We start from the raw sequence: 22,032 nt of genomic DNA on the forward strand, positions 1-22,032 counted from the left end.
TTGCAATTAACTCTCTGCGCTGTTAGGGGATAGTGTATATCTTCTCTGAGTGTGAAATTCCACCCATGTTGTTATCCTCTGTTTCTTTAGTAATTTACTGGGCAACTGAAATTAGATTTTAGCACATTTTCTCTGTACCCTTTGTAAGGGGGACACGTTTTATCAGCCATCTATTTATTTCTAACCAGACTTTTAATAAGTGTTAATATAATAGAGAATTAGTGAATGAAAGTGTTATAGCAGCATAACTTTAGTACTTTCATTGATAGAAATCTGCTACAGTAAATGCAGCCTTTGCACTGTTCCTGAATCAGCTCTTTACCTACCCATTTCCATAATGATGTCATTCAAAGGCTGAGTTAGAATTTCTCTGTGTCTGTGCTGGTAACAAAACTGGTCTGTTTTTCTATTGACTTTGCTTTTGTTTCACCACATCTCCCAATGTCTGGATTCAAGAAGACCTTTGCCTAGCCCCACTACAACAAGCATTCAGTTGAAGCATTGGCTTCAGTGTGGCTTCTAGCATCTGGGCTCTACAATATTTAGAGCTATTGTGACTAGCCCTGAATTGCAAACATCTTCTGTGTTGTTATTTCACCATCACAGCTAGCAGAGATTCGTAATAGGAGTAGAAGAAATTACATTTATTTTTTAAAATATTCAGCAGGGTATCTACTCTGCTGAAAGTCCATTTCAGTCCCCCTCCCCCAATATTTTAAAAAATAAATGTAACGTCATGAAAATGCGGGGAGGTGCTCACAATGTATTTTCTATGGTGCAAAGTACAGATTTTTTATTATTATTACTGAACTGTGGCAGGCCAGGGTGTAGTATAGAGATAGTATTGTTGATTGTGTTTGCCAGTAATCTGTGGCAGAGCCACCCATCATGGTATCCTTCTGGCTTGGCTGCAGGGAGTGGGAGTTGTCAGTGGTTCGCCTCCTTTCTTCCTAGTCAGTCCCAGTCAATGTTGATGGGAGGGGAGAGAGATTGAGCCGGCAGCCTCTTAATTGTGGGGTGCCTTGGGGCTTGGTACTCTCACCCCTTTCATTTCACATCTACATGAAACCACTGGGTGAGGTTATCCATTGGCTCAGGGTCAGGTTTCATCAGTATGCCAATGATATCCAGTTGTACATCTTGGCCCCAGCTGGACCAAGTGATACTTTTGAGTATCCCAGTCTCTGGAGGCTGTGTCAGTCTAGAGGGGGAGGAACAGACTCAGTCCTGCTGAGACTGGCTGTGGATATTTGTCCCCACCCCTAGTCCTGGGGACTTTCCATCTTTAGTCTTGGTGGGGGTTGCACTTCCCCAGTAAAGATTGGTGTGCAATCTGGGGGTTATCTTGGACTTACAACTGCTGCTGAAAGAGCAAGTGGCAGCTGTGGCCAAGAGGACCTTTGCACAGATTGATCTAGTGTGCCAGTTGTGCCAGTTCCTGGATTGGAAGGCCCTTCAGACAGTCACTCATGCCCTAGTCATCTCATGAATGGACTACTGCAGTGTGCTGTGCAAGTGGCTACCCTTGAAGACCATTCAGAAACTACAGCTGGCTCAGAATGCAATGCTGCAGGCAGTGATGGGCATGCCACACTGTGCCCATGTGATGCCACTGCTTTGCAAGCTGCACTGGTTACAAGTTGGCTTCCAGGTGGAAGCCAAGGTGCTAGTTATTACCTATAAAGCCCTTCATAGCATAGGACTTGTCTAGTTGAGGGACCGCTTATCTCTGTTTCTGCTTGGCTCATGAGATTGGACACTGGGTATGCTTCAGGTACAAGTCCCACCCTGATGATGTTCAGAAAGTCACTGAAGTCTTGGCTATTCTCACAGGGTTTGGGGCATTTAGAATCTGCCTTCCTAATGTAAGCTGCCCAAAGCCATCTGGAGCCTCTAAACCAGTGTTTCTCAACCTTGGCAACTTTAAGATGTGTGAACTTCAGTTCCTAGAATTCCCCAGCCAGCCATGCTGACCGTGCTGGCTGGAGAATTCTGGGAGTTGAAGTCCACACATCTTAAAGTTGCCAAGGTTGAGAAACGCTGCTCTAAACTGAATAAATAACTCAAGGGGCAGAACAAATGAAAAAACTAGTGTTTTTTATCCTCTTTCCTATTGGCCATCTGGAGAGAGAACTGATGGGGCCACAGTCCCTTCTGTCAGCATTTTGAGGCCAGCAAAAGTGCAGATGATCAAAGGACAGCTTCACACTGATCTGTGAGGGTTGGAAGCAAAGCTGTGTTACGTGGAAATGTTCCCATTTTCCAAGATTGATCCATTTACTGAAATAGGGGTAACTGGAATGTGTTTCTCCTACCCCAATTATTTAAGAGAGAGAATGTGTAAGAGAGCACATTCTAGAGTGTGATAACATCAGGGTGTACAAGTTCCATCAGTTCAAGGACTACGTTAGATATGATGGATCCCACACAGGAATGAGTGGGCCATGGTTCAATTATGGGTGGAGGATTAACAGTCTTAAGAGATGAAATATATGGCATTTGAAGGGCTAAAAACACCCCGTTTTCATCTTAATACCCCCACTCTCCTCTTGCAATAAAGGGCCCAAAGTTTAAGGGTTAAGAGTTAAGGGCAAGGAATGGAATGCTGACCAGTTGGACGCAGTCTTCAGGTTATGCATTTTAGCCTTCTGATTTAAGTGCTACTATTCATTTAATAATAGCCTTTTTAATCCATAAAAGTGCTTTACTGCTACTCAAAATAACTGATTTTAAAAAGGTGATGAAAATGATGTCCACTGCAAATTTAGCACAAAAAGTGACCTTCACTGGAGATTGCTGCCCACTTCAAACCATACCTTAAATAGGTTGAAAAAGCAAAATAGGTATCCATAAGAAGCTATGATGCCATACTCGTGACATGGGTTACGTAATTTATAATGCAACGGACAGAAATGACATCATTTGCATCATAACACACATGACATCACCCACACACACCTCCGCAAATGCCTACAAGTGCCAAAGGCATATCAGCTATGGAGATTATAGTACACTTCTTCGCATTGGGAAAATATAGGAGGATTATAGATGGATGACAGTAACATACAACTCTCTTGGAAAATGTGAATGAACAAGAATGATGATTCCGAACTAGAGGAAATAAACCTGCATTCCTCTCCAGATGCATTGTCAGTCATCACAGTGGTGGTTTTGGTTCATACAGAACAGCTGTGCCATGAATCAGAGTTTCTCAGTTCCCGGATCAGCCCGTCACTGATAAAATGGTCAAATGTATTGGCTCGCTTTGTTCTTTTTCTTTCACAGATGAAAATGTCTCTGGCTGCTCTTTCATCCTCTCCTGTCTCTGCATCTTTTTCTCTCTCAGGTTCTCAGCTGTGGTCTCTCTCACTGTTGGTTTTCTCCTACTGAATGTACTTCTCCCCCCCACCCTTTCTCTCCATCCGCAGTGCAACTTTTTCAAGCCAACCCGCTACTACCGAATCATGCCCAAGTACCATGCCATTCGCATCCGGCAGGAGGAGCGCTACCAGCCGGCTGGCAGTTTCTTGCCTTCAAAGCACAAGAAGCGGTGGGTGACAAACTGGCAGGAAACAGGAAGATACTACTGACGTCTGCCTCGGTTTCCCCTACCCTCCTCTACTCACTCCCAGGCTGCTTGGCTTTCCTTTGTAAATACTGCTGGACCAACCAAGGAACTCTTATTTATAGCTAAGTTATATGTCCTTGGTCATTTATGACCTGAACCTTTCTCCAGACACTGTGATCTTGGGGAGAAAACTATCCTTGCAAGGTGGACATGGTAGGCATTTGTAAAACTTGAGGCACAAAGGAGCAGCTTTTTCATTTGCACTGATGAGTTCTTTTTTTTCTCTCCCCCCCCCATCACCCCAACACTACTACCAGCATTCTTGGAAATATAGTTCCCTCAGTCAGGATAGAGGGCAGATTTGAAAATCAGCTTCATTTTGCACTGAATAGGCAACCGTGCATAAGCACTTGTGTGAGTGGCCTGAATAGAAAAGTTGTGATCTTAGGAAACTGCTGTTTATTACATAGCCCCACTCTTGACTATCCCTCCCATGGGCTCAGAGCAACTCCTGTGTGATTCCCACACAGCCTTCCATTTTGGCAGCTTATAAAATCCAATCTTAGCTGTCAAACTTTGCCTTCAGGTGAGTCCCTGGGCTTCCAAAAGATGTATCTTGATTAAACCAACACGCAGCTTCTCTCTCAAATTCAGCAGCCATAAGAAGCTGCCTTAGTATAAATGAGCTTTGGGTGATTTACCTTAGCATCTCCAGGATTGGCAGCAGCCATCCAGGGTTTCAGGCAGGTCTGTCCAATGCTACTTAAAAGATGGTGGGGATTAAAAGATCCTCTTCATGCACAGCAGATACTTGATTGTTAAGGTAGAACTCTTCCCAAGATGCACCTATATTTTTTCTCAGTAAGATAATCTCGCAAAACCATCTTACAGGTAGTCCTCACTTAACAACCATTCGTTTAGTGGTGCTTATGGTACTGAAAAAACTGACTTACAACCAGTTCTCACACTTATGACCATTTCAGTGTCCCCACGGTCACCTGATCTTGATTTGAGCACTTGGCAACCAGTTCGTATTTATGACCATCACAGCAACCTGTGGTGACATGATCGCCATTTTCAACATTCCCAGCTGGCTTCCGGCAAGCAAAATCAATGGGAACTGTGTGATTCACTTAACGACTATATAGTTTGCTCAATGCCCATGGTGATTCACTTAACAACTGCCGCAAAAAGGTTGTAAAATCGGGTCAGATTTGCTTAAAGACTGCTTTGCTTAGCAACCAAAATTCTGGTCTCAATTGTGGTCGTTAAGTGAGGACTACCTGTAGTATGTTTACTGGATGCTTTCTTGCAGAAGGCCCTTCCATTTTCATGGAATCCTCTTTCACTAACCACAAACCAAATTTCCTGCATATCTTCTTATCAGAGGCTTACCCTAGAACAAGTCTACTTGAATGTCTGTCCTTACACAAGAGCAGCTGGTCAAGGCATTTTGGGAGGTTCTTTGTTAATGTAAGGTTACATATACTTTTCATAAATACTGTTTTTCCCAATGCAGGCATACAGCCATATTTTTTGAAAACAAAGTACTTCCACTTGCTGAGAGTGGTAGATGCCTCTGTGCTCTCTTTGGACCTTGTTAATGCTTGCCTCATTTTTCTCCTCAAAGACCTTGTTGTAGCTCAGCCTTCCACCACCTGGCACCACTCAGATGTATTGGACTACAACTCTGGTCATACCCTGCCATGTTTCATTTAGAGGGGAGGGTGGATGGATTTCACCTTCTGTAACTGCAGTTGCCACATTTCCTGATTCCCAATAGAACAGGCATGGGGAGCCTGCAGGATATTTATGGCCAATAATAGCTCCCCGTATGTCCTTCAGCCAATCTCCCCAAGCCTATCCTCTCTTCTTAGGTCCCTGTCTTTAATTAGCAGAGGAGTTATTGTCCCCTCCCCTAGAAAAAAGGTTTTAACAAAACCTCCCTTGAATCCAATGGCCTGTTTGGTTCTGGCCCAATATCAGTTCCCACCCTTCCTGTAGAATAAACACTGGTTGTTTCACCACTGGAGCCTGTACTGTGCTAAGGACTACTGGCTGTAATTTAGACTTTCTCTTTTGTAATTTTCTGGAGGGAAGGGTGGTTTTACTAGTATTAATACTACTGTTGTCTTATTTTTAAGGAACACTAAGCTTGAAATGGGAAGAAAGGGTAGTGTTTTATTTTTTTAAACAGAAATTATTTTTAATGAGATGAATTTGATCCCTGGTTGCATTTTGAGAGATGCTAGGGAGTGGTTCATTGCAGGACTGGCTCCCAGCTAGAGGCAGCCCTGGATAGGACACTTTCATGGGCTCCCTCCTGCATTGGTGAGCCTTGGTAGGATTACCTTTGAGTAACATTATTGCAAATAGGGATAGGTGACTAGATCTAGGCATTTCTCACAGCACCTCACAACAGTGCTATGTCAATGGGACTGAGGGATGTTTATATAGAGTCTTGACCCCATCATCTCCAAACTTTAGGGCAGATTTTGTTTTTAAGAGCAGTTTTAAAAAAATATCTTGATGGGTCAGGGTGATACTGGATCTTGGCAGCTGTTCTTTTGCTAAATGGATACCAAATCTTTCAGCTAGAGCTTTCTCAAGCTAGTAGTCATGCATCCCTGGGTGAAGTGTGAGTTAATAATAAAGTGAGTCTAAGGTATGGCTTTCCCTCATAACTGAGCACCTGCAGCCAGCTCACCCATACATGGGGTCTGAACAGGTTACCTTGCTGTGTGTGAAAAATTTTGGGTCAAAGAGCAAAGTGAACAGAGTCTTAAAGCTAGGCAGCTCCTTTTCAATGTTAAGCAACTTATAGAGAAATCCAGTGGAATGGGTAGCGAGGTGAGAATGGCTGAAGCCAGCTAGACAACTCTTGAGAAAACAAGGTTCACCTCCACACTGCCTGTCTCCTGGCTACCATTTTGAATCAAGAGGAGAAATTAATTCCTTATGCTCCGCATTAGAAAGATATGGATTTGTGGAAAACTGCTTCTGCAGAGCTGATCTTGCCAAAAAATGCTCCAGTTTTCTGATCTGGGACATATCCAGCAATTCATTGTTTGATGGGGGACAATCTTGGACTTGCCAGCTCAGAGAAATGAAGCTGCCTTTGGAGTTGAGGATTTTTATAAAAGCAAAACAAAGCAAAAATCGTTGTGGCGTTTTAAAGACTAATTTTAGCTCACATCTAATAATCCATCATGCTGGTCAATATTTCAGACTTGTTTTTTTAATCCAGGCTTCTCTAATCTGGTGAGTATTTGATGTGCTGGACTACAACTCCCAGTGTTCCCAAACAGCATGGGATTATGGTACTTGTAGTCTATTGAATCTGGAAAGGAATGGGCTGGAAAACTGCCTTAATTTATCTTTTCTCCATGAGCCAAGGATAGTTGCTGGCCTGTGCACTGAACAAAATTGAACATAGACTGTACCAAAATGGGGGCTTATTTTGATCTGTAAAAGCTTCCTTAAAAGGGATCGACCTTTTCCAGTTTCTGTTCCACATGTCACTGTCAAGGAAATTTGGTTTCATTCACTGTGCATTCATGCCTGACAATAGCCATATTCTCTTTGTCCATCCCTCCCCATCTCCCAGGTATGTTTTAAATTATAAAGAATGTACTTATCTTTAGCGATGTGTACATAAATACATTCATATATAAATAAATGAATATATATATATATATTTGTTGTTTACTGGAATTTCCCACTGTTTATGGTACTGGAGGTCTTGAATCATTGTGCCTTGATTGTAAATAAGCTTGAGTGGTTATTTTATGAATAAAAAAATGGTATGATTTGTAACTTGTGATTTTTATTTTGTTGCTGCTTTTTAAAGTTTATGGAATTAAATTCCCCAAACTTGTTTCAGCTCCTAATATTTGTCGATATCAAACAATACCTAGGATGATGTCTGTTGGAAAATGGAGCAACGATCTCTTGGATTCATTTCAGCATCTAATACTGCTGTTCAGAAATCCAGATTTGAAGGGCAAAATGTGATTGAGAGAGCACGTGGGTACGCATGTAGCCTTGTAGGGAAAACTTTGAAGCAGCTGTGTGACTTCTACAGCTGCCTTATGATCGCAGGAAAATATGTGCTTGATTGAATGTATTCCTGATAGGTGCTACATGATCTACACCCCCCTATTCCCTCATGCCAATACCACAATTATTCTGGAAACAGGGCTGGTCTTCCTCCCCCCGCCCCAGCATAATTAGTATCATAGCAATTTTCTGGTAAGTTACATGGACTCTGAAAGCACTGAAGAAGATTGTGTCAGCTTAATGGGGAAAGCTCTGTATCTGTGTGCACAAATACGATCTCTGTCTACTGGGACTCCCTTCAGCCCTGTAGAACACAATGTCCGTTCCTGAGCTGAATGATGTCATTAGGAAGTGATTGCTTTGTTTAGAGTTGGTTATAATCCAAGTTAAATAAGTCGGCCACATCTCAACACTCTTAACCTTCAATTTGACAGAAATATCTGAATTCTCCCAACTATTCCAACATAATCATATTGTACCATGACAAGGCAAAGTTCCAAAATAGCGATGGAGAACAGAGACAGTTACCATTGTGATATTTTGGATGCCAAGGCCAGGGAAGCTTGATGTAAATGGAAAGCTAAACAAAAATCATAATGGGTTATTGCATTTGAGCAACAGGGAGCAAAGGAAAATCATAAAAAAATGGAAGAGGAGAAAAATCTCAAGTTTGCTCCAGAACACTCAGTTCTTCTTTAAAAAAAAAATCCATCCTGATAATAGAAAGTTGCCAGCTATTTTTAATCTTGGCATACTTTTAGAAACATGATCTGAAATAATACAGTGCTTTTACTCTATCTGGAGTTTTTGAATAAGAGGTGTGAATAAGAGATTTTTCATTTGAATCTGGGGTGGGTTTTTTTTACAAATTCTCAGCACAAATTAATCCAGGAATGTATGTTCAGTGCCAACTTGTGCTGGGTATCAAAGTGTACGTGCGCGTGCGCACACACAGCCAGCCTGCTCCAGCACAATCAGAAAAATTACCATTAGGAGACCTATGTCCTTGCTTGTTCAGTCTGCTATTCAGGTGTGTGTTGTCAATGACCAATAAAGTAAAAAGAAAAGCTATACAGTATAATATTATATGGTCTACATATAATCTTAAAACGGAATGCAGAAAGAGGTTCCAGGCATTCAAAATTGATATTTTAAAGTCAGTGGTATCAGAGTCCACCTGGGAAAGAAAGTAAACTAACTTGATTTGCCAATTTTTGAGAATACAACATGCAATCGTACAGTATCTTTCTTTCTTCTGTTTTTTTCTCTGTTTATCATCTTTCCTGATGATGAATTCTGAATACTTCAAAACTTGCCCATTGCTTTTTGACCTTGTGATGTCCAATAAAAGCATTAACTGAGCAATGGATTCTAGATCGTTAAAAGAGGACCCTACTTTTTAAAATGCGATGTTCATGCATCTCCCAATAGGATACCGTTTCTGTTTGCTCCACAAGGATCAAGAGGATCGTTAGCTTGTCATGGTGCTGGAGCTTGAGCACCTCAATGATGCCATGAGCTAAACCGTGAAGGGCCACCCAAGACGGAAAGGTCATGACAGAGAGGTCAGACTAAATGCGATCCCTGGGGAAGGTAATGGCAACCCACCCCAGTATTCTTGCCGTGAAAACTAAATGGATCAGTACAACCAGAGATATGTTGGTATACCATCGGAAGATGAGACCCCCAGGTCGGAAGATGGTCAAAATGCTAATGGGGAGGAACAGAGGATGAGTTCAACTAGCCCCAGACGTGACGACGCAGCTAGCTGAAAGCCGAAAGGACGGCTAGCGGCCGACAGTGCTGGTGAACGGCGAATCCGATGTTCTAAGGATCAACACACCATTGGAACCTGGAATGTAAGATCTATGAGCCAGGGCAAATTGGATGTGGTTATTGGTGAGATGTCAAGATTAAAGATAGACATTTTGGGTGTCAGTGAACTGAAATGGACTGGAATGGGCCACTTCACATCAAATGACCACCAGATCTACTACTGTGGACAAGAGGACCACAGAAGAAATGGAGTAGCCTTCATAATTAATAGTAAAGTGGCTAAAGCAGTGCTTGGATACAACCCAAAAAACGACAGAATGATCTCAATTTGAATTCAGGGCAAGCCATCTAACATCACAGTGATCCAAATATACGCCCCAACCACAGATGCTGAAGAAGCTGAAGTAGAGCAGTTCTATGAGGATCTGCAGCACCTACTGGATAATATGCCTAAAAGAGACGTTATTTTCATCACAGGAGCCTGGAATGCTAAGGTGGGCAGTCAAATGACACCTGGAATTACAGGTAAGCATGGCCTGGGAGAACAAAACGAAGCAGGACATAGGCTGATAGAATTTTGCCAAGACAACTCACTCTGCATAACAAACACTCTCTTCCAACAACCTAAGAGACGGCTTTATACATGGACTTCACCAGATGGACAACACCGAAATCAGATTGACTACATCCTTTGCAGCCAAAGGTGGCGGACATCTGTACAGTCGGTAAAAACAAGACCCGGAGCTGACTGTAGTTCCGATCACGAACTTCTTCTTGCACAATTTAGGATCAGACTAAAGAGATTAGGGAAGACCCACAGATCAGCTAGATATGAGCTCACTAATATTCCTAAGGAATATGCAGTGGAGGTGAAGAATAGATTTAAGGGACTGGACTTAGTAGATAGGGTCCCGGAAGAACTCTGGACAGAAGTTGGCAGCATTGTTCAGGAGGCGGCAACAAAATACATCCCAAAGAAAGAGAAAACCAAGAAGGCAAAATGGCTGTCTGCTGAGACACTAGAAGTAGCCCAAGAAAGAAGGAAAGCAAAAGGCAACAGTGATAGGGGGAGATATGCCCAATTAAATGCAAAATTCCAGAGGTTAGCCAGAAGAGATAAGGAATTATTTTTAAACAAGCAATGCATGGAAGTGGAAGAAGACAATAGAATAGGAAGGACAAGAGACCTCTTCCAGAAAATTAGAAACATTGGAGGTAAATTCCAGGCAAAAATGGGTATGATCAAAAACAAAGATGGCAAGGACCTAACAAAAGAAGAAGAGATCAAGAAAAGGTGGCAAGAATATACAGAAGACCTGTATAGGAGGGATAACAATATCGGGGATAGCTTTGACAGTGTGGTCAGTGAGCTAGAGCCAGACATCCTGAAGAGTGAGGTTGAATGGGCCCTAAGAAGCATTGCTAATAACAAGGCAGCAGGAGACGATGGCATCCCAGCTGAACTGTTCAAAATCTTGCAAGATGATGCTGTCAAGGTAATGCATGCTATATGCCAGCAAATTTGGAAAATACGAGAATGGCCACCTGATTGGAAAAAATCAACTTATATCCCCATACCAAAAAAGGGGAACACTAAAGAATGTTCAAACTATCGAACAGTGGCACTCATTTCACATGCAGTAAGGTAATGCTCAAGATCCTGCAAGGTAGACTTCAGCAATTCATGGAGCGAGAATTGCCAGATGTACAAGCTGGGTTTAGAAAAGGCAGAGGAACTAGGGACCAAATTGCCAATATCCACTGGATAATGGAAAAAGCCAGGGAGTTTCAGAAAAACATCTATTTCTGTTTTATTGACTATTCTAAAGCCTTTGACTGTGTGGACCATAACAAATTGTGGCAAGTCCTTAGTGGTATGGGGATACCAAGTCATCTTGTATGCCTCCTGAGGAATCTGTATAAAGACCAAGTAGCAACAGTAAAAACACCATGGAACAACAGACTGGTTTAAGATTGGGAAAGGAGTACGGCAGGGCTGTATACTCTCACCCTACCTATTCAACTTGTATGCAGAACATATCATGCGACATGCTGGGCTTGAGGAATCCAAGGCTGGAGTTAAAATTGCTGGAAGAAACATTAACAATCTCAGATATGCAGATGATACCACTCTGATGGCTGAAAACGAGGAGGAACTGAGGAGCCTTATGATGAAGGTGAAAGAAGAAAGTGCAAAAGCTGGCTTGCAGCTAAACCTCAAAAAAACCAAGATTATGGCAACCAGCTTGATTGATAACTGGCAAATAGAGGGAGAAACCGTAGAGGCAGTGACAGACTTTGTATTTCTAGGTGCGAAGATTACTGCAGGTGCTGACTGCAGTCAGGAAATCAGAAGACGCTTAATCCTTGGGAGAAGAGCAATGACAAATCTTGATAAAATAGTCAAGAGCAGAGACCTCACACTTGACAACAACGGTCGCATAGTTAAAGCAATGGTGTTCCCCGTAGTAACATATGGCTGCGAGAGCTGGACCATAAGGAAGGCTGAGCGAAGGAAGATCGATGCTTTGGAACTGTGATGTTGGAGGAAAATACTGGAAGTTCCTTGGACTGCGGGAAGATCAAACCAGTCCATCCTCCAGGAAATAAAGCCAGACTGCTCACTTGAGGGAATGATATTCAAGGCAAAACTGAAATACTTTGGCCACATAATGAGAAGACAGGACACCCTGGAGAAGATGCTGATGCTAGGGAGAGTGGAAGGCAAAAGGAAGAGAGGCCGACCAAGGGCAAGATGGATGGATGATATTCTAGAGGTGACGGACTCGTCCCTGGGGGAGCTGTGGGTGTTGACGACCGACAGGAAGCTCTGGTGTGGGCTGGTCCATGAAGTCACGAAGAGTCGGAAGCGACTAAATGAATAAACAACAACATGAAGAGTCTTGTAACACCTTAAACTAACAATTGGATTTACAGAGCACTGTTGGAACCCAACGCCTGGAGTTCCGTCTTCAAAATAAAACCAATCCAAGGGCTGGAACGCCATTTAGTCACTCTATTGCCAAGCTGCGGGCACGAAGAAGTTAAATCGGCGCGTCCCAAAAGCCCTGGGCCACTCGCACCCCGCCCCTCCCCTTGCCACGTGGTGATATTCTCTCCCCATTGGCTGAAAATGTCTTGTTTTTCCGCAGCGATTGGACTGCGGCCTTCGGAGTGCGAGGTCTTTGCAGTTGGTTGGCCGACAGCTGACGAGGGGCGGATCCTCCGGGGTCCGGGTCTATCAGCTCCTTCGCCAGTCAGTTGGCTGGCTGTCGGAGGGGCTCGGGAGGAGGCGCGGTGCCCGCTGGCCTCCGGGTAGCGGGAAGGGGGCCACCGCCGCCAGCCTTGCCCCCGAAAGTGGCCTGTCAGGGCCTGGCGGGGCCGCGATGCGTCTCTTGCGGTGCCTCATGAAAGGCCAGTCGGCGCTGGCCGGGGCGCCCAAGTACATCGAGCACTTCAGCAAGTTCTCTCCCTCGCCGCTCTCCATGAAACAGTTCCTCGACTTCGGTGCGTGGGAGCCAAAGAGGGAGAGGGGGACGCGAGCAGCTGAAGGGAGAGGTCCGCGCAGCCGGCTTCTCGGACCTGTCGCCTTCGGATGGGTTGGACTACAAGTCCCATCCTCCCCACCTAGCGTACTCTGGGGCCCTGCCGACTTGCAGGCGAGGTTGGGAGGTGGAGTCCAACCATCACCCCCCCCCTTCCTTCGCTCGCTTTCCCATGCACACTATCAGCCTGGTTCTTGCTGGGCTGGGACGATGGGAGCGAGGGTCCGGGGCTTCTGAAGGGGGCCGAGTCGGGGGAAAGTGGGCCGAAGCCGTCTGGCTTCTCTCGCCGGCGAGACGCGAAATTCCCTGTGCCCAGTCTCCCCAGCAGCTCTTTTGCTTTCAGGGGTGATGGGTTGGGGTATTAGCCCCGAAACAGCTTCCTTCGTTCCTTCTGCAAGGATTTTTGATCGTTATATTAGCTCGCCTGCTTTTTATATTACGGGCAATTGACTTCTGGGGAGTTTTAGAATGGCTGACTTTCAAACAAAGTCGCTTTTCCATGCAATCCTGTACATGCCCGCTCTAGGCTAAATACACTGAGTTCACTGGTGTTATAAGGAAGCCAGTTCAGGGATGTAGCTGTGTTGTGTTTTTATTACTGCTGGAGGTTGCTTGTGTGCTGTAAGTTAAAATGGGAGAATTCAGGTGGAAATCATAAGAGGAACCAGCTGCCTCTTTATTAGTTCATATGGATTGAGCATCCATTTCCATTTGTCTAATCAAGATCAAAGCATTATTATGCACCAAGATTGACCTAAAAGATCCCTGTGATGTAAAGATTATGTAGTTATATGATTCTATACGTGTTTTCCCACAGGTAGCCTCACTGAATAGAATAGGATGATGGCCAAATAAATTTGAATGTAAAAATGTATTTTTACTGTGGCATTAGACTTAATGGTGTGGAGCCTGTTGTATGAAATGCAAGCAGTATTATCTTTTGTGGGTGAGATTTTTATATAGATTGTGTGGCTCTATAGAGAAACAGAAATGGAAATAAGAGATAGGGAATAGCGATGAAATGAAAGAAGTCTGTTAAAAGATATGCAGGGTTCGATGTGAAACTTAAATGCACATTAACTATTTACAGTGACAACTTCCCCTCTAGAAATTGTTTCTAGATCAATGTGCTTCTTTTGCTCTGTATTCAGGTAACCAAGTGAATAGTGTGATGACCTCAGATCACCTCTTTCTCTGGATGAATATGCCAAATGGCTTCATAATTTGGCTTCTTAAACATGGCCTATCTATCTATGAAGGAATGTTCTTCAGCTCAGTTTCTTTCTTCCCCTTTTTACCTGTTGGAGAAAAAAAGGCCAAATGTGGAGTTGGATCACATACATATGTTGCAAACAGAAGGCCCCAAGTTTGCTCCTGGGCATCTCCAGTTAAAAAAATGAAGAAATGGATAATGTAGAAGAATTTTGCCAAGGGTCTTTTATGAATATTGCTGGATTTGGGGCAGGAATATTTCTGTAATTCTCCTTGACACCATCCCTTTAAATTCAGCTCATACCACTAAAAGTTGATTTTATATTTCCAAGTGAGAGTCCAAGCAGAGTAGAAGCCAGAGCAACAGTAGGCCAGGGATCAGAATATTTTGGATTTTATGTACTTGGAGACCCAAGTACATCTAGAACATCTAGAGGGTGCCAGTTGGCTTATCTTTGAGCTAGAGTATTGGCTGTAGATTAGGGATCAGAAGGTTTAAATTCTTCGTTTGCTGTAGATCTCAGTGATCAATCCCTTCTCTTGGCCTAATCCATTTTGTATCTGTGCATACATCCAATACATATTAACTCAATTTTTCAAGTAGCTAATGTATACCATCTAATTTAGTCTATTGTTTGTTTTCCATGCCATCTGCTAAGTATCTTCTTGTCTCAAGTTGCATTCAACTCTGTCTTTTTCCAGGATTTTTTTTTTTTACTCCCTAGCATAGCCTGCAACCCTGATATTCTCCAAGTATTAGCTAGGGTTGCCATTTGCTAACCAGCCCATAATTAACACATAATTCATTGTCAACTTTGTGTTTATAATAGTCTACAAATCATAGAATGCACTGTCATGAAAGCTGGCTGGGTGACCTTGGGCCAGTCACTCTCTCTCAGCCCAACTCACCTCACAGGGTTGTTGTGGGGAAAAGAGGAGGAAGAAGGAGTAGAAGAGGAGGAAGTGAGTAAAAGAAAAAGTAAGAGGAGAAGGTATGTTCACCACCTTGAGTTATTTATAAAAATGATAAAGGTGGGATAATAAATAAATAAATTACTCACCTAGATATGTACACTGACTTGAGCTCCTTGCAAAAGGTAGGATATAAACCTAATAAATAAAAATATTAATGCTGATTTTACCACCACACCTACTTTCTATATTATTCGAGAAAAGGACAGCCTGGGATTTCTGTTAGCTTCTAGTACTGTATACGAAATGGTTAGGGAGAGTTATAATTTAACAGCCTCCAGAGAGCTGAAGGTTCCGCAGCCCTGGAGTCCATAGGCATAATTCTGAGATCTGTGTTTAAATTAGTAGGTCCCATTGGAGGAATGGATTTCTGTGTAGTAAGCATATGTGGTTTACAGAATTGTTGCGTTTAGCGCCATGCTTCTGGGCAGTTGATTGCAGACCCGGTGGTTCTGTCAACAGGAACCTGCCTCTGCTGCTATAAATGCTTAGTACTAGTAAGAGATTGAAATAAAAGCATACACCAAGGATGGGTAGATGTGGCTCTCCAGGTGTGGCTGAATTACAGCTCTCAGTATCTCCCACCCTTAGCCAGATTGATCAGAGCAACTGGGAATTTGTAAAGATATATATCCCACTTTTTCTCTAGGAGGTGAAGGTTGCATTCATATTTGATAGCACTTTTTCCTCCAATATTTCCCACAACAACAAACCTGGGAGGTACATTGGGCTGAGAGATAATGACTGGCTGAAAGTCACCTGGTGACTTCCATGCCTGAGGGTGGACTGTAACATGTACACCATCACCATTACAGTACACTATCTGCAACAGTATAGAGTTGATGTATGAAATTCGGTTTTCGGTATTTCCAGCCAGTGTGGCCGTTGCCAAGAATTTGGGGAGTTGAGGTCTACACCTTTCTCAAGTGTGCCACTGTGTGCACTGTCTCTGTGCACAAAGTCTTAAACTCCTTAGGTACAATTGCCAAAATATTGTCATGCAAGTCAGATTTTCCATTGGTTTGCTTGAATTAAGATCCTCCCATTTTTGAGAGGCAGAAAGCAGGGGATCTAAGCTGAAAGAATGAGAGCACAGAAGATTTAACTTATGAAGAGGAAAAGCAGCAGAAAACTGCTCAGTCAGATTGGATCTGAGCTGCCAAGTTGGGAGGAGGGAGTTTTGCAATGCCCTTTGAAGGATCTGAAGGACAACAAATGCTGATTGGAAGATCTCAGTGTCAGAGGGATTAAGGCCCTCCTCTAGCACCCCTCCTCCATGCTGTATTCACTCTCTTTGATTTTCCTGCGGTGCTTTATCTGGACTGTGATGAATGGGTCTGATGCTCTTTCAAGCAGTGTTGCTAAATAAAGAACTTGGGGAATCTGAATGGTGAAACTATGCAACAGGACCTGTGGAGTGGGCAAACTCTCACCCTTTATTCCATTACCTTTCTTATCACCTTTTTCTAGTTGTCATTTGCATGTCATATGTTGCCTCTAAGGGGGTCTGATCTCTGTAGGCCTTAGTAGAGGGGTCAGATAGAAAGATGGTGGGGAGAACCTAGCAGCTGCCTCACATTTGTTTCATTTGCCTGTGCAATTCCAAGCCTCCCAACTCATGGGGTTCCCTTGTCGATCATATCTAGTTGTCATTCTCTGCTGATGATATATGTGTGTGCATTTGCATGCTGGCTCAACAGTGAATAGTTTCCCCTTCAAAACAAGATGAGTTGCTTGCATGCTAGCTAGGAACATAAATGTGCAGTACTATGCCTTGTTTGTACAGACCAACCTTGCCCAGCCCTTTAGAAATGTTGGATCTACACCCCTGGCAATGATAGGAGCTCTGATGCAACAATTATGGAGAATGGCAAGTTGGCAAAGGTTGGTCTGTACAAACAAGGCCCAGCAGGATTCAGGCCTTCTTGGAAATAACCTTGGTTCTTGCTTTCTGTGGGATTAAACTGGCTTTTTTCCCCCCTCAGTGCTTCAGAGATTCTAAACGCTTAAGACATTTGTAAAACAAACAGGTTGAGTTTGTTTAGCTTGTAAGTTAATCCTTGTATTTCAAGTCTGAGCCCTTACAGGGGGGTAAAAGAGTTTGCAAGTTTGCAAGGGATTAGTCCTTGAATCCATATTGCCTCCTTTTCCCAGCTGACAGGAGTTTTCTTCTCGGACAACCTCCTCCAGAAATGCTGGACTATGAGCTCCATCATCCTGAGGCAATTGGAGATGTATACAACAATCTTTTGGAAAGATGCCAGCTGGCAGGAAGCTATTCTGTACCCTTACAAAAAGCATGGAATGCGTTGAAATCAGAGATCAGGTTGTTTTTCCACAACTTTGAATTAGAAGACTTAAACAGAAAAATCTCAGAGCTGAATAGACTGTGATGTGATTTAACACATTGTTTGATTACTTGAAGAAATAAACGGCAGAAAAGAAAATTGCTTACGTATTATCCAAAATTGTCCAAAAGCTCTTGCATAGTTAAAAGCTCTTGCATATTATATTCAAAGCATATTGTGATCATTATTCTAAGTGGAATAGTTATTTAAACATGAAGGTAGAAAGTACTTCTCTTACATTGACTACATATAACAAAAGTGAAAAAAAAAGTATACTCTCTTCTCTCGCACACTTGACAATCTTGAATTATAACTTTGAAGCTGCATAGTCTAAATATGGCTTTGGTATTAACTGTGAAACCATGAATATATAAAAATGGGGGTGAGGAAAGGAATAACATTGAGAAAATTGATCATGGAAATTCCATCCCTGGACAGGACACAGGTCAGATACTAAGGATCTCAGTAATGAAGTTGTTGGTGGAGCATGGAAAATACACAGACTTTGTGGTAGCCATAAAAGGGAAGTGCTTTAGATGTAAAACTTCCATTCCTGGAAGCCAATGTAGGAGCTAGTGTGTAATGATTGAAGTGTTGAAGAGATACAGGTTTAGATCCTCTCTCAGCTACAGAACCTCACTGGATGACTTTGGACAAATCAATCCCTCAGCTCAACCTACCTCACAGTGTTGTTATGGAGATAAAATAAAAGGAAATCCTCATATAAGCCTTGAATTCTTGGAGAAAAGTTGAGCTATAATCCAATAAATAAAAATAATATTTGAATCTTAATGTAGTCCCCCCATGCCTTAAAACTGTTTTACCGTCTTCCTGTTCAAGTTGCTCTCTGCAGTCATGTGTTCTAACAGTTTGTCCATAAATACGTGATGCATGAAGAGGATGTGAAGGGATGTTTCACTCTCCAAGTATATTCAGTGGTTATCTGTGGTTATTTGGACCCATCAGTCATTACAGGCACTAAATCTCAGGAGGCTATCATTTCAAACATTATCTTCAGATTAAACTCTTCCTGGGGGGAATTACAGTACTGCATAATAATTCTGGAGTTTTGAGTAAGGGACACACTAGTTGAATGATGCAGAATTGTTAATGGCTCGGTGTGTCTTTTTGTTTCTTTTTTGCTTAGGATCCAGCAATGCCTGTGAGAAGACTTCATTCATGTTCCTTCGCCAAGAACTTCCTGTCCGACTGGCCAATATCATGAAAGAAATCAATCTTCTCCCAGACCGGGTACTGAGTACTCCCTCTGTTCAGCTGGTGCAGAGTTGGTGGGTTCCTGTCCTTGTTCCTCATTCTTTTTTCTTTTCTTATAATAATTTTATTAAAGATTATAGTTACAACAGTAAAAATAAAAATTAAATTAAAACAGTAATACAAACTAAAAGATGATAGAAGAATAAAAAGGTGCAGAAAAAAAAATTGAAAAAAATCAAAAAGTAAGAAAAATAATATAGTAAAGAAAAGGGAAAGAAATATATAAAGAAGTGACTTCCAACCTTCATCACAAGTACAAACAATTTTAGTAACTTATCAGCTCCTCTTAAAATACAGCGAATGATCTCTTCTTCCCATATCCCATCTCTTATCTATAAATAAATCCATAAAGTATCGTCATTTCAGTTCTGGTGTCAGCAAAAATCCATTAAGGATACCAGAGATAACAACATACCTATTTTAACTTTGATCAAATAAACCAACTTTATATTCCTTCCCTTTACTTCTAACACTCTTAGTCTTTAGTCATTCAAATATGACTTGATTTCTTTTCATTTTTTCTTTGTCCCTACTCATGAGATTCTTCAAAATTTTAACAAGCCTGTTTTGTAAATCCAAAATAAGAAAATTATCCAGGTCACTCTCTTGGTTTATTTATTATTAATAAATACAGGAATCCACAGGAAAGATTCTTTATCATTAATTCCAAAATCTTATTTCAAATTTATCTCGACCCTTAGTCCATTTTTAACTTTCTAAAATCAAAGTTTTAATCATTTTGCTGTTCATTCCCCAAAAAAAATCTTTTTAAGTTCTAAAACTTGTAGTTAAAACTTCTTTGACTGAGGATTGAAGGAAATTCACCCGTTGCTGTCAAACTTGTTGATCCAAAGGTTTCTAATAGCTGAAAAGCAGTTAAGAAGCAATTTCTGAAAGTGATTAGAAATGGAAGTATGCGAACTTAGTGTCCTTTCGAGGGTGCCGACTGCAGTTTGAGCAAGGTGGTTATTCCCTCTTCTCCCAGAACTCTAAATCTGCTGGAGACCACTGTCTTGCAGTCTCCTCATGAGGAGCAGCTGTCTGGAGCACTTGTGGGCAATCTCAGGTCCTCTCCTTGCCCGGAGAGGAATTATCAAAGAGCTGGTCTGCTTGCCAGCTCTTCATTCCACAGTCGGTCTGGTCGCCGGTTCCGCTTTTTGTGGAGCTGTCTTCAGTCTGCCATTTCTTCCTACGGAAGTCAATTTTTCCGTTCTTCATTCTTTTTTATTTATACTGTATGCTGAATGTTGTAGGCTGAATAACCTCTGCCAGCGAGTGAGCATCTCCACCAGCCATATTTCACCCTGTCTTCACAATTGTTGCCCCACCTTGTTCTTTCAACTTAAAAGGAATTGCAAGTGGCCTCTATGCTTTCAATCATCTGTATACACCACACACCCAGCAAATGTTGTAACTCTGTAAAGTAGGGACAGGCAAGGTGATCCTGGTGGACAGATTTAACTCAGGAGCACTTGTGGGTGATCTCAAATCCTCTCCCTGTTCTGTTTTTATTTTTTAGATAATTTTAATTTTGGAAAAAGATTAAATGAAAAACTGGCATTGTTCAGAGGAAAGCACAAACTATTAGCATTGACTTAATTTATAGGAATTCCTCTGGGTTATATGGCTACCTAAAAAGATATGCAGTTGCAGTCAAGAGCTTTGTCTGAAAGTCCATCCATCTGCCCAGAAAAAAAGAAGATAAATTGGGGTTGTGAGGAAAGTCTAGAGCAGTGTTTCTTAACCTCAGCAACTTTAAGATGTGTGGACTGGCATGCTGGCTGGGGAATACTGGGAGTTGAAGTCCACACATCTTAAAGTTGCTGAGGTTGAGAAACACTGCTCTAGAGGGTGGAGGGAGCAACCTCCCCATTTTGAGATTGGTCACAGTGGCCATGATAGCCATTCTGTGAAATGACAAACCACTCTGGGGCAACCAATTTGTGAAAATGATCACAACATGCTTGAAAAATTCCAGAGGAGCCCCCAACCCTCTCTCCCCAAATCATCTACTTCTGTATTGTGGTGTAAACCTTTACAGACTGCAGGGTTCACTTGTTCAGATGTACAGAGTTGTTGCTTTTCTTAAGCAGAACTAAAGGAGATTAGCTGGGTGGGATTACTAGGGATACTTGGTGTCCTAACAGTCAGGAAACACGCTGAGACAAGGAACTGGTCTCTAATATTTATTGCTAGTACTTAACAGGAATCCTAACAAACTGAAGAAGTGTGGGAAAACCCAGACATATAAACCCCAAAGGTTAAGGCGGTCCCAATCTGTGTCTCTTTGAATGGCTGACCAATTCCTCAGTGCTACGCATACGCTTGACAGTCTGGATGGGAGCCCCCTGCTCGCCATCCTTACTCATGACACTTGGTTTTATCTCATATGTTGGTGTACCATCTTTTCATAAATCCCACATAAATGCCCTGGGCATCTTGGGAAGCAGTAATAAACCAGAATGGCTGAAAATCCCAGTTTCTCCCTTACAGACACATATTTGTGTCCATTGCCCTTGTGGTGGCTGTTCAGCACCTTCCACCAGTTGAAGTGGCTGAGGAAGCAAAAGCTCCATGTTACAGTCAGAGGAGCATCATGTGGGTGGCGTGTGCAACCAAGCTGCCTTTGAGCCTCATCCAGACAATATGCAGCTGTTGTGCATTGTTACTTCAGCAAAGGATCGTTACCTTGTCGTGGTGCTGGAGCTTGAGCACCTCAATGATGCCATGAGCTAAACCGTGAAGGGCCACCCAAGACGGGAAGGTCATGACAGAGAGGTCAGACTAAATGCGATCCCTGGGGAAGGTAATGGCAACCCACCCCAGTATTCTTGCCGTGAAAACTAAATGGATCAGTACAACCAGAGATATGTCGGTATACCATCGGAAGATGAGACCCCCAGGTCGGAAGATGGTCAAAATGCTACTGGGGAGGAACAGGATGAGCTCAACTAGCCCCAGACGTGATGACGCAGCTAGCTGAAAGCCGAAAGGACGGCTAGCGGCCGACGGTGCTGGTGGTGAACGGCGAATCCGATGTTCTAAAGATCAACACACCATTGGAACCTGGAATGTAAGATCTATGAGCCAGGGCAAATTGGATGTGGTTATTGGTGAGATGTCAAGATTCAAGATAGACATTCTGGGCGTCAGTGAACTGAAATGGACTGGAATGGGCCACTTCACATCAAATGACCACCAGATCTACTACTGTGGACAAGAGGACCACAGAAGAAATGGAGTAGCCTTCATAATTAATAGTAAAGTGGCTAAAGCA

General features: G+C 42.6%; 2 protein-coding genes across 3 annotated transcripts in view; both read left to right on the forward strand.

The window, feature by feature from the left end:
• The window catches only part of ITGA3 (integrin subunit alpha 3), a 71,182-nt gene extending 67,639 nt beyond the window's left edge, over positions 1-3,543 (forward strand). Inside the window, exon 26 of the mRNA XM_063300855.1 lies at positions 3,429-3,543. The gene's annotated coding sequence lies outside the window, so the exon portion shown is untranslated. The remainder of the gene's footprint in view (positions 1-3,428) is intronic.
• A 9,111-nt stretch (positions 3,544-12,654) lies between these two features.
• PDK2 (pyruvate dehydrogenase kinase 2) overlaps positions 12,655-22,032 on the forward strand; it is a 29,376-nt gene continuing 19,998 nt past the window's right edge. The window contains exons 1-2 of one of the 2 annotated variants that reach the window (XM_063300856.1): positions 12,655-12,910; positions 18,628-18,769. In XM_063300856.1, the coding sequence (XP_063156926.1) occupies positions 12,790-12,910; positions 18,628-18,769 (263 nt within the window). In that variant the 5' untranslated portion in view covers positions 12,655-12,789. The remainder of the gene's footprint in view (positions 12,911-18,627; positions 18,770-22,032) is intronic. The other variant, XM_063300857.1, reaches the window with a different exon arrangement.

This window comes from Candoia aspera, chromosome 4 (assembly GCF_035149785.1).
Source record: "Candoia aspera isolate rCanAsp1 chromosome 4, rCanAsp1.hap2, whole genome shotgun sequence".
Classification (NCBI taxonomy): domain Eukaryota; kingdom Metazoa; phylum Chordata; class Lepidosauria; order Squamata; family Boidae; genus Candoia; species Candoia aspera.